The 12279-nt window shown below is 37.7% G+C and overlaps 1 protein-coding gene across 1 annotated transcript; it reads left to right on the top strand.

The window, feature by feature from the left end:
• The first annotated feature begins 1973 nt into the window (after positions 1-1973).
• Positions 1974-7296, top strand: LOC105446899. Its single transcript, XM_011684307.1, has 2 exons — positions 1974-2087; positions 7090-7296. The coding sequence occupies exons 1-2, from the start codon at positions 1974-1976 to the stop codon at positions 7294-7296; spliced, it is 321 nt and encodes a 106-aa protein (XP_011682609.1).
• The last annotated feature ends 4983 nt before the right edge of the window (positions 7297-12279 follow it).

The raw sequence follows: 12279 nt of genomic DNA, 5'->3' as shown, positions 1-12279 counted from the left end.
AACAATGCTTGATGAACTTTAAAACCGAAAAGCAAATACCAATGGTATACTCTGTGAGCACAAGCACTTCCAAAAATTGACTGCATTCTTAAAAGTAGTTAAGGAACAAACAGCAGTAGCTGATCTTGTTACTAAGATGCAGAGTATTTACTGGATACAGATAATGAGGCCTACAGTGGGGTATATATGAAAAAGAAAATACAGGGGCACTTCAGTGAGAGGAATGTTCTAACTGAACTGAACGGAAAGCATGATGTAGTAGTGCTATTCTGTGTGAATTCCACAAGCAGCCAAAGAACAACACACCAAAGCAGGAGAAAATGAGGATCATAAAGATTGCTGCCTCACCGCATAAAGAATGACGACAAGTTAAAGAGAATTGCAAGTGACGCGTTTACCCAACTTTTGCTGAAATGTCGTCTACCACTGACTTGCATTTCTCACAGATTCACTGCAAGCGCCATTGAGGAACATGTTTGTTGGCAAAAAGGTAGATGTGATGCTGGCATCTATTAGGCAAGCCATAATGCACGCAATACGGCTATGGCTTCTCCTTGCTCCTCTTCAGCTTGTACATCATCAATTCTCATCTCGCTTTCTGATCGACACTCTGCATGCGCAATGCTTCTAATGGTCTTATCCGGTGGTTAAGAAATATGAAAGAAGTGTGGCACTTTCTCAAGAGTGCATTCAGTATATTGCAGAGTGCAGACAATGTCGACCATAATATCGACACTCCTGAGGGATCAGGTACTTTCCACAGATGGGCATCATAGCCACCAAAACCCCAGTTAAAAATAACTGTGAGCCTGTACCTAGATAAACAGTATCCGTTGAGAACACTGTTGGACGTATCAACATTGAATACTTCAATGCATCTACAACTGTACAACCTCTGGTTTACCAGCCGATTGTGAATCGGGGAACAGAATATCCAACATTTAACCTTGATGTGTTGTTGAAGACATCTATACTACTGCGGTTCCCAAGACCCGGAACGATTCAGATGGTAAACAACGGCAACTACCCTGGACAGTCATCTTTTTTTGTTTCTCTCCGTTATTGACATGAATCCCAGTGATCCATCCTGTGTTTACTCCACTCTGCGTTTTGTTTGTGCCCATGCTAAACTGTATACTATACACCTGTTTTTGACTTTTGATCCGCCGCTATGGTGGAAGGCACTCACAATAATTAGGAGCCAGCCAATTAAGTGACAGTGGCTTGAATCAGACCGTTCTACAGGACATTTGATGACGGGCTCAGGACTCCAGGAACTTCTTGAAGTAGTGTATGCCATATGCCGGGTGGAAAGGCGATTTATAGAGTTGTACGGGCCCATTTCCTCATTGATGCTGCTCTAAATTGAAAGCAAAACTTATATAACATACATCTGCCACGAGTACAAACAACCTCCGAAAGTTCCTATTGTGCTCACTATAGGAACTTCCAGAGGTTGTTTAGCACCCAGGTTGTTCTATATGGAGCAGATTCCTGGAATTAATTACGATTCAGCAGAAGTTTAAAGCCACAATTCTTGTCGGTGATGACACAAACCTTTCACAAAGGACTTTTTGTTTGCACCTGAGCCTAAGGCAAGCTCCAAGAAGAACCGAACATGGAATGTCAAACAGCCGAAGGAATCTCTAGGACGTATAGGCCCGAATTCACAAAGGAGGTTTGTCGACAAACCTTGATTTTCGTACGTCATATGACGCGTTTTACGCGTTTTTTACAAACCTGGTTTGTAAAGAACAAAAGGAGGTTTGGCGAAACAAAAGGAGGTTTGAGCTCAAACCTTGGTCTGAGCTCAAACCTTGCTTTGTGAATTCGGGCCATAGTGTGTGTTACTGCTCTCTATTTGTCCATGTGCTTCTGGGCTACGACACAACGTATCGCATATTTAGACGAGGGAAAGGCGTAGCACTGAATACAATCATGAAGAATGATCGGACGACTTATGTGAGCTTGCCATGGTATGTCAGCCAGCATCAGACCTGAAGGAGACCATCATTACAGCTGGAGAGAAGACACTACAAGTCTTGTATGCCTCAATGGTGATGACTCAACAGAAGTATTGCATAAAGGTATCATCAATCTTGTCTGCTTTAGAAGCAAAGACTTTGCCACTAACTTCGGCAGCAGCAAAGTTCCGCCGTCTGCCGTGTGTACTTTCATATATTAAAATAGACAGGAATGACAGACAACCTGACATCGGGAAACTGAGTTGGCAGGTCATGGATGGGAAGTATCGTCCAATAAAAACTGATACAACACCAGGACCCGCATCACTCCTTAAGGTCATCAGATGTGGATGCAAGAAAGACTGTGCAGCCAAGAAATGCACGTGCCAGAAGTATGGACTCCAATGTTCAACAGCCTGCACTAATTGTCGTGGCACTATTTGCACTAACTCACCACTATTAGACCTACAACTTGATGCTACTACTGATCAGCATGCCACATCAATGTACGTTTGTTAGAGACTATTAATTACTCTAATCAACTTAAAATATGTATACCAAACTGTAGGCCTCATGACCTGCATCCTGTAATAACAACTGAACTGGGATTGTAAACCAAAATACACATATTAAAGCTGCTCTGAAATGCACTTAAAGGTGAGATTCAACACAAAATGTATGCAAATTAACCCACTTTTTTGAAAATGTATGTGTATATGTAAATTGAAGGACCTAATTATGATACATTTAAAATATAAAAATATTTTTACAACATGAATAAGCGTTGTCGCAATTATTCAAATTGTAACATAGGACAAAAAATAAAGGTATAATCAATGCTCTACAAAAATGCTTAATTTGGTAACCATTTTGAATTCAAGCAGATTAAAACAATCAACTGGGCATATGAAACCATGTGCAAACAAAAGCATTCTTGGAAATTACATTTTTGACTTTCAAAGTACACTTAAAGTTTGCTAAAAGGTATGTATGGAGAATAATTTGACAAAATCTAGGCCATTTTGGATTCATGTAAATTAGACACACTTTCACTACACAAATCTTTTCGGATTTTTGGTATGTCATTTTGGGGACCTTACTAAAATGCATTGCAGTGAAATATATTGTATTGCAATTTGTTTAGTGCCACAACAGCCCATACAAGTTGAACAAAATGACAAAATCTAAGTGAAAATGCTCGAAATAGCGGCCATATTGGCTTTATGCAAATTAGGTACACTTTCACTACACGGATTTTTTCGGACTTTTAGTATGTCATTTTTGGGACCCTACTATAAAAATAAATAAAAAAATGCATTGCAGTGAAAAATATTTTATGGCAATTTGTTTAACCTAAAAACACAATATTCGTAGCCTAATTTCTTATCAAAGATTTTATTCAGTCTTTCATGATTAGATTGTGCTTAAAACCCCATCAGGATTGTTCTTTCCTCTTTTAAAGAGTAACAAACATATTAGATGTAAGTTTTCGCACTGCGACCTCATAATTCTTAAATAAATATTCAGACCATCACTTCTAACTGTAAAGTGTGTGTATGAGGCTTGAATATAAATAAGCAGTATCTTAGGCCATGTACAGACCATGTATAACTAAGACCATGTAACTAGGCGTAGTGGCGTGCGCCTGGAATTCAGCTAACAATGGAAGTTACAAACTGATTCAGCCGAGGACGCAGGTTCGAAACTGAGTAACGTCTGCCGGATGGTGACGTTTAAAGGTCGACCCCAGACGTAAATAATCATTGATTGATTGATACACGTCTGTAAAAACCCAATATACACACACACACACACACACACACCGTGTCAAGAGAGATACAAACATTAAATCATCCCTAACAATGTAATCACAATGTAGGGGGGAATATACCAATGTAAACAAATGGTATATTTTCGCTTCGAGGTTTCTCTTTGTAGATGCCCCTTTTCTCCCAAAAGTGCCCGAAAGGAGAGAGAGAGAGAGAGAGAGAGAGGAGGGGAGAGAGAGAGAGAGAGGAGGGGAGGGGGAGGAAGGAGGAGAAAAGGAGTTAAAAACTTTAAAAATATATATAAATACATTGTGAGATTATAATCTGAGATGTGATATAAGAAATAATTTATGGTGAAATTGTAAGGATATAAATGCTCAGAAAATGCTCTCCCGTAATGTTTAACATTAAAATTAAACCATTTGAAACACAGCATGCATTGCTTAAGTAATTCTAGGCTTTGTATTCAATACGTTGATATGGGCTCCCTACAGCCCCCCCCCCCTAAAAAAAAGGAGACAAGTGAGCGGTTTCTAGACAAGTTTTAATATAAAAGAAAACGAATGAAGCTGGTGGTAAGTAATGAAACGCAACAGGACAATAGCTGATTTTAAAATTGTGATCAGCTTTATTCACGGTCTAGACAAATAATTTTTCAAAATCTAAGGTGCGTAACTACTGATTCAGTTTAAACAGATTTTTAATAGGAAAATATATAAAATAAATCTTTCCTTTACGGAGCTTCATAGTTCTTTGCGTATTGTTGAACTCCAAGCAGTACTCAATACTTCCATATAAAATAAAAAAATTAACACCAGCTTTGGCAATTCTTGTTCTTGTAAACTAAAGATAGGTAGGCATACAACTCGAAAGAAAATTAGAGAATTAGGTTACAGAGCTTATAGGTGGGGTTAAAATTAAAAAATAAGTTGATTCATGTTGATGTGCAGGGCTGCATACAACTCATATTTTGTTATTCAAACATCTAGATATATTTCATTGATTTGTAAGTATTAAAATAAAAAAAAATTCTGAGACCTGCTAACCTCCACCCTAAAAACATGTTCCACATCTCATTCATCTGATGACACCATCTTTCTATCATTAGGGACTTTTAAATTTGCACGAAGACAATGTGGATTGCTACGGTCGACGTCCTTTTAATGCACTGCCTTGAATGGACGTCACACGTATCAGTCCACGCAAATCTAAAAGTCCCTATTAGTGAGCTATCAAGAGACAGTGGTATGTAGCTTCACCAGACATGACGACATGTTTACAATAGACCATACAATACATACATAGGAGTTGGTCTATCAGATATTATGTAGCATCACCAGGAAAAGAAAGGTAATGTGGAGGCATTGTATAAAAGAATGCAATTCTTTTGTGAGCATGTGCTGATCTGAGGGAAGTTACATACCACTGTCTCTTGTAAGCTCACTAATGATTGACAGATGATGTCACAAGATGAATGAAATCGGGAGCATTTTTTTAAAAGGTGAAGCTTAGCAGGTCCGAGAAAATCATTTAAAAAATATTTAAAAATCTATGAAATATATTTAGATGTTTGAATAAAACAAATATGTGTTGTATGCATCCCTACACATCAACATGTTTTTGGATGTCACCCGACCTTTAAATCAAGGTTCTTGATCGCTGTTCTTCTTTTTTGAAATGTTTTGCAAAGATTTACAAATCTGGTTAAAGGTGAAATTCAAAGAAAATCACAAATATGTCAACTAATGTATCACTAGAAACTGGTAAGCTAACATATGGTCATCGTACAAGTTTTAGGTCAACTAAATACCGGGTGATTTATAAAAATACAAATACAACCACCTCCATAGCAGCTGGGATATACGAGAGATTCGCCGGAAAAATAACGATGTTTTAATGACGTCACTATATGGACCAATACTGCCCAAGCAGACGACATCCCATAAAGAATGAACATAATTGCGAAGCTATTATTTGTCAAATTATAATGAGTTTAATGTATATAAATGTAATGGCATGTCAAACCATACAAAAGGGGATATGACCCGAGTCTGATAACTAAAATATTTTGCTTGTGAATACACAGGATAAGGGTTAATTAACAATCAAAGAAACCAGACTTTCAAATTGAAAACCCCCCGGAATGATATTAAGGACGGCATTTGTTCCCTCTTGAACCGCCGAACATACCGCGGTGGGTGCAGCTGAATATTCAATGGCGTCTTATTTTGTTTACAAGCGACAGATTCCTTTATTTTTGTATCGCTGCATCTGTCATCAAAATAAAAACATATGCGGGGTTTAGAGTAAGGCAATAGATTATACATTTAGCCTGACGGTAGTGTAGTAAGAGAAAGAACTCAAAAGAAGATGAAAACACAGGCACTGAAAATGTGTGAGATGTCATGGGACATCGTCTGCTTGTGCAAATCATGTCCATACTGTGATCTCACACATCTCAGCAGCGTTCGGAGAGCTCTTCAGGTGCTATGCCGGGGCTGTATTTAAGCGTTTTGTAATTTATAATAATCATTACTTCGAATGTTTTCCAAGCATTGAATTTTGATTACCTTGTCGAATCAAAGTTTCAACTTTGCAATAATGAAAATAAAGTTAGTTTTTAAAATCAATGAATATCTACTTTAAGAACGCCAGTGCCTTAACCCACTAGGCCACTGAGATGAGCTAGTGATTTCAGCGACAACAGATTTAATAGACCGACAGATCACCGACAATAACTGTAGCTTTAAACTTCTGCTGAATCACAATTAATTCCAGGACAAAATAACTGAAAATCAATTCTCCTGGCAGAGAGGGGGTCAGTTGCACACACATACAAAAAAGTAATGTGCTCTCTATTTAGAAATTGTAGTTTACGATTTCTCACTTCTTCCCAAAGAACCTGATTGTCCAAGTTAAGTTGAGGACAAAATTGTATTTCATGTGTCCAGATAATTATACAGTGCGTACCTAACCAAAGAATGTACACATCTGTTAGATTCTATTTGAAAGTCATAACATGTGTGTCCATACATTATATTTGATTTTAAATATTCTGTCTAATGATATCTTTAATTCTGCTGCAACGGATGACTGGGCAGCAGCTGAAGCAATGAATGTGGATGTAAATGTGGGCCGTTACGCATTGTTATTTTACGAAAAGTCCGAAAATGAATTGCTGACTTTATATTCGAATCGTTTTTTAGACTCGAATAGAAAATGTAATTTCAACTCAAACTCAAAAATCAATTTACAAGCAAAACTATTATTGTTGTTATATATATACAGTATATTACAAGTTGCCAAGTAACAAACTTACATTTAATGTATTTCTGTGTGTACTTTGTTTGCCTCAGGTCCGCAAAGCAATCTACGAGAGCTTCAAAGATGAACTCTCCATCGTTCCGTCGTCACCAGACCAGTGGCAGAGGGTCTCCAGCGATTTCAGTCAGAGATGGAACTTCCACCACTGCTGCGGTGCCTTAGACGGAAAGCACATTGAGATCAAGAAACAGATAAGAGCGGCAGCAACTACTTTAAATACAAAGGCTACTTCTCCCTAATTTTACTCGCTCTAGTCGACGCCGATTACAAGTTCATCTGGTGTAACACGGGGGGAACCGGTTCGGCCTCCGATACCGGGGTGTTCAACTCTTCACGTCTTCGCCCGGCCCTGGAGAACAACATGTTGGGCCTACCGAACCTCGATCCTCTGCCTGGTGACGACATACCCGTTCACTAGGGACTTTTAGATTGAGTGGACGAGAACACGACGAACGCCGACTGATCATGCGTGTCAACGTACTCAACTGCCCATGTTGACTACAATTGGAAATCTGTTAGATTGCTCTCGGCGATATACATGAATGCAGGAAGTAACACTGTGAATATGACAGACAAAGAAAGAGGACAAAATATACAGTTCCTCATTCTATCCTCAACAATTGCTTTGGTAGAACATCCCTTCACTGCTATTATGTAAAAATGTGTAGAAGAGGTGAATTTGCATGTGACACCTGTTCTACACATTTGTAGATAATAGTACCGTACTAGATTTAGGAAAATCAAGGTTGACGCATTCTCGATCGCCGACTGAGACGACGTGACGCATGCGCAGGGCCTTAAAATGGCGTCACACGTTGCAGTCAAAGCTGTCGACGTGCAAATCTAAAAGTCCCTACTATTTCATGATCGGAGACGATGCGTTCCCGCTTAGAACATGGAGGATGAAACCATCCAGTCAAAAGGAACTTTCACGCAATGACCGGGTATTCAACTACAGACTGTCTCTTAGGAGGGTCGTCGAAAATGCCTTTGGTATTTTGGCACATCGCTTTTGATGCCTGCTTACCTGTCTTCAGCTACAACCTAAGAACGTTACTGTCGTGGTGGAGGCGTGTCTGACTTGACACAACTTACTGCGAACTCGGAATCTGCGAGCCCAGGCCAATGATGTCGACCACGAGGACGAGACTGGGAATCTCATCCCTAGTGTATGGCGTGCATATGTGCATCTGACTGATCCGAAGACTGTGGGCGGTTGTCATTTGACTCGGACTATTACAACAGCGACATCGGGCGGGTCCCATGGCAAGATAAGATCGTCGACAGGACATAGTAATGAACTACACCCGTCATGCGTGTATGTACCAACAATCGCTAGATCCCCTTTAAAAAAAAATGTTTATGTATGATTTAGTCTGTTTTCTTGGTTATCTGCGTACTAGGCCCATATGCTCAACTAAACGATAAAGTGAAATAGGTATTTACACTGAAATAATACATGTACAATTCTTGTGAGCCAAAGGTCCGACTGATAACTGCACGTTCTCTTTATATCATAGAAATTAAACTAAACAGGCCTAACAGATCAAATTATATAAATTAAAGGGTTTAAAAAATGAACCAAAGAGAGAGGAGACTAGAGTATTATGAACATGAAATAATAAGATAAATTTCAACCTGTTCAAGAAAAATAAAGGAGAATTGGATTTAAATCTTCAAGATAGTCCTAAATGTTATTCATCCTTTTATTATTTTTTTTCAGATATTCATGAATACAAACAAAAAATTGCACTATTTAAGGTGATTATGAATACCTTGGTAGCCTTGATTTTACTTGATTACTTTAGTTGACGAATTTTAAGCTTGTATCCTTATTTGAGATATTGCTCTTTTCATTACCTTTCTTGTTTACATTTTAACAAATTTCGGTAATAAATAAATGAAAGCATCGAGATCTTTAAAAAAGCAAAGAAACATACTGTTTTTATGTTTTTGTTGTTTTGTCGTCTTGCATCGTGCCAATACCTTCTGGAGTGAGCAAATTATGACTGTTGTTGTTTTTATTTCCGTATAATATAATCGGTTTATATAAAATACATATAAAGTAATCATACAAACAAAGGGACAGAATACGGCTGGTACCCATTTTAAGCAGCAACTATATTGTTGCTGCTCTCTTCCTCTTTCTCCTTCCGAGAGGCGGCCCTCCCGGGTGGGGGGGGGGGCAGGGGGGGCACACTGCCCCCCCACTTTTTCAGATACCCCAAAAGTGCCCCTTTTTACATAGGAAAAGTGCCCCTTTTATTTTGTAAGAAGTGCCCCTTTTACATAGGAAAGGTGCCCCTTTTACTTTGACAAGTGCCCATATTACTTAGTAAAAGTGCCCCTTTTGCCTTTTCACCTCTGACGAGTGCCCTTTTTATTTTTGACACGTGCCCCTTTTCCTTCGACATGTTTCCATTTTCCTTTGCAATAAGTGTCCATTTTCCATTCTCATAAATCTTGAAATTATCTTGAATAAGTGCCCTTTTTAATCTCTAGTAAGTGCCTCTTTTCAGGTACGAGAAGTGCCTCTTTTCATTTTTAATACGTGCTCCCTTCACCTCTGTTAATTGCCCTATTCAAAACTAAGAGGTGCTTCTTTTACTTTGACAACTTCCCCTTTTTTCCTTTGTAAGAAGTGCCCCTTCTCCTTTTAATAACTACCGCTTTTTTAAACTCGGATGAGCACACCTTTCATTTTAACATGTGCCCCTCTTATTTTCTAATAGGTGCCCCTTTTCCTTATGATAAGTGTCCCCATTAAAAAGAGAGAGAGCTCCTTCCCCTTCTCATAACTACCCCTTTCCCTTTATAATAAGTGCCCCTTTTCCTTATGATAAGTGCCCCCATTAAAAAGAAAGAGCTCCTTCCCCTTCTCATAACTGCTCCTTTTAAAAATCTGAATGGTGCCCTCTTTTCATTCAACAAATGCACATTTTCCTTTATTATAAGTGCCCCTTTTAGATTTTCATCTCTTATAAATGCCCTTATCAAAATCTGATGGGTGCCCCTTTTCCGTCAACAAATGCCTATTTCCCATTTTCGTAAACGCCTCTTTTTTATCACTGGTGAGTGCCTCTTTTCAGGTGAAAAAATGCCTCATTTTCACCTCTTATAATTATCCTTTGTACTTTGACACGTGCTCCTTTTCTTTTCTAATAAGTGTCTTATCCCTTTCGATAATTTTCCCCTTTTCATGTAATCATTAAACGTGCCCCTTATTTAAAGCGACTAAGAGCAATTTCCCCCAAAGTTCGCTCGCTGCGCTCGCTCGCATTTAAAGATGATATAATTATATTACTTATCAAAGATCTTTACAGTCTTCCGTTATGAGAATGTGCTTATAACCCCATCACGATTGGCTTTTTTCCTCTTTATAAGATGTAATTTTTCGCACTGCGACCTCACAGATCTTAAAAAATTTTCTCGCTCGCTTCGCTCGCTCGTAAATGCATATTCAGACATCACACCCAACTGTAAAGTCATCCGAGAATGTATACCATCATCTAGATCTATTAGGAATAAATCATTGTCAAAATCATTCAATCAATTGGGTTAAAAATAATTATTCCACCATTATGACCAACAGTGTACATTGTCACTCAGTTTAATTGCACGACGGGGAAAATTGTGAACAGGCTCAAAGTTCTAGAGTACCCTTCCTGTCCAAACCAGTCCGAGCCCGTCCATTAAGTTCTTATAAAATGGACTTGGTAATATTGTTTAAGATGAGAGTAAATTGTGCTAAGGTAGTGACTTCAATGCTAGATGTACAATAAACTATAATCTGAAAGTTTGAGTGAAAACTAAATATTTTTAGTGATACAAATTGGGAAAACTGATATGATCGATTTCTTAATTCTCCCAACTATATTATTACAGTTTGATTATATTTCAGGCTAATGTTAATCATTACAAAGCAATAGATTGGCTCTAAATATACCATTCCAGACATCTAAGTGTTGCAAGATTTTTTTTTAAAGTCTTATTTTCATGGAAAACGATTGGGCAAATTCAAAAATGGTTGGGAGAGTTCACTATTAGAGGGTACGTGTCGCACATTGACACCTTCAAAGAAAACCATGAATATCTTTGTGGTTTGAAAATTAGTTTCAGATTTTTTTCTTCACTTTAGAAGAATGTAGGGCAGAAAGAAGAAAAACCCGCATGGATTATGTAACAGATTTGCTGCGTCATATATTTCCCAACCTTGATCCCAGAAATGTGAAAATTTCGTCACCCTACATGAACAGGGCAAAAATTTAATTCAATTTCACTTTCAATTTATTCATGTTTCTAACAAAAAATTACAAATCAATTATAAGCATTTAAAACAAATGTAAGAAATACATGTTGAAAACAGAGGGGTCCACTAAAAGCAATGAATGAACAAGTATGAACACCTCAAATGATACTTAGGAATAATGAGTAATTCAATTAACTAATCCGTAACTACAAAAGAAACTACACAATAGGGGAAAGAAAAAGGAGGATGCCAACAGAGACGAGAAAGGGACAAGACAATGCTTTACACGACAAAGATAGAAGAACATGTTCAAAATACAAAGAGTAGACAATGAAACAAGAAGTGAGAGATCGAGGGTACAGAAAATAATACAAAATAATGAGCGGCATGTGGGGTTGAGAAGAGAGAAATGCGCGTTAGAAAGGAAATAAGCATGAGAAGACACAATATAATATATCAAATTACATTTTGAGTCAACGAGTGGAGAATGATCTTGTATTAAACAAAAGCAACAACGACATATAATTCAATGAAGGGTATATGATTGTAATAAAAACAATTTAAAAGTATTAATCGATGGAACATTTTTAATTATAGTACTTTTTAATAATGAATTCCAAAACTTTGGACCTTCATATATAAATGTTTTTTGAGCTGAGAGGGTCCGCAAGAGAGGTAAATGAAAATCATCTGAATGTCTTGTTGGGTAATTATGAACTGAGCTATTTTTAAAAAACATTTCATGAAAAACAGATGGCAACATATTAATTTTATAATTATAAATAAATTGACCAAGTTGGAAAGAAATATAAGTCTTTTAAAATAAAGCGTCTGTATGGGAGCGAAAGGGGAAATTACAAATAATACAAATAATCTTCTTTTGTAATAAAACCCCTTTATCTAATGACGTTTGATGAGTGTTAACCCAAACTAAGAGACCGTAGTTAAAGTATGGGAGTATCGTAGAGCTATA

This window comes from Strongylocentrotus purpuratus, unplaced genomic scaffold (genome assembly GCF_000002235.5).
Source record: "Strongylocentrotus purpuratus isolate Spur 01 unplaced genomic scaffold, Spur_5.0 spur5_scaffold_11, whole genome shotgun sequence".
Classification (NCBI taxonomy): Eukaryota; Metazoa; Echinodermata; class Echinoidea; order Camarodonta; family Strongylocentrotidae; genus Strongylocentrotus; species Strongylocentrotus purpuratus.
This window is presented reverse-complemented; position numbering and strand designations above follow the sequence as displayed.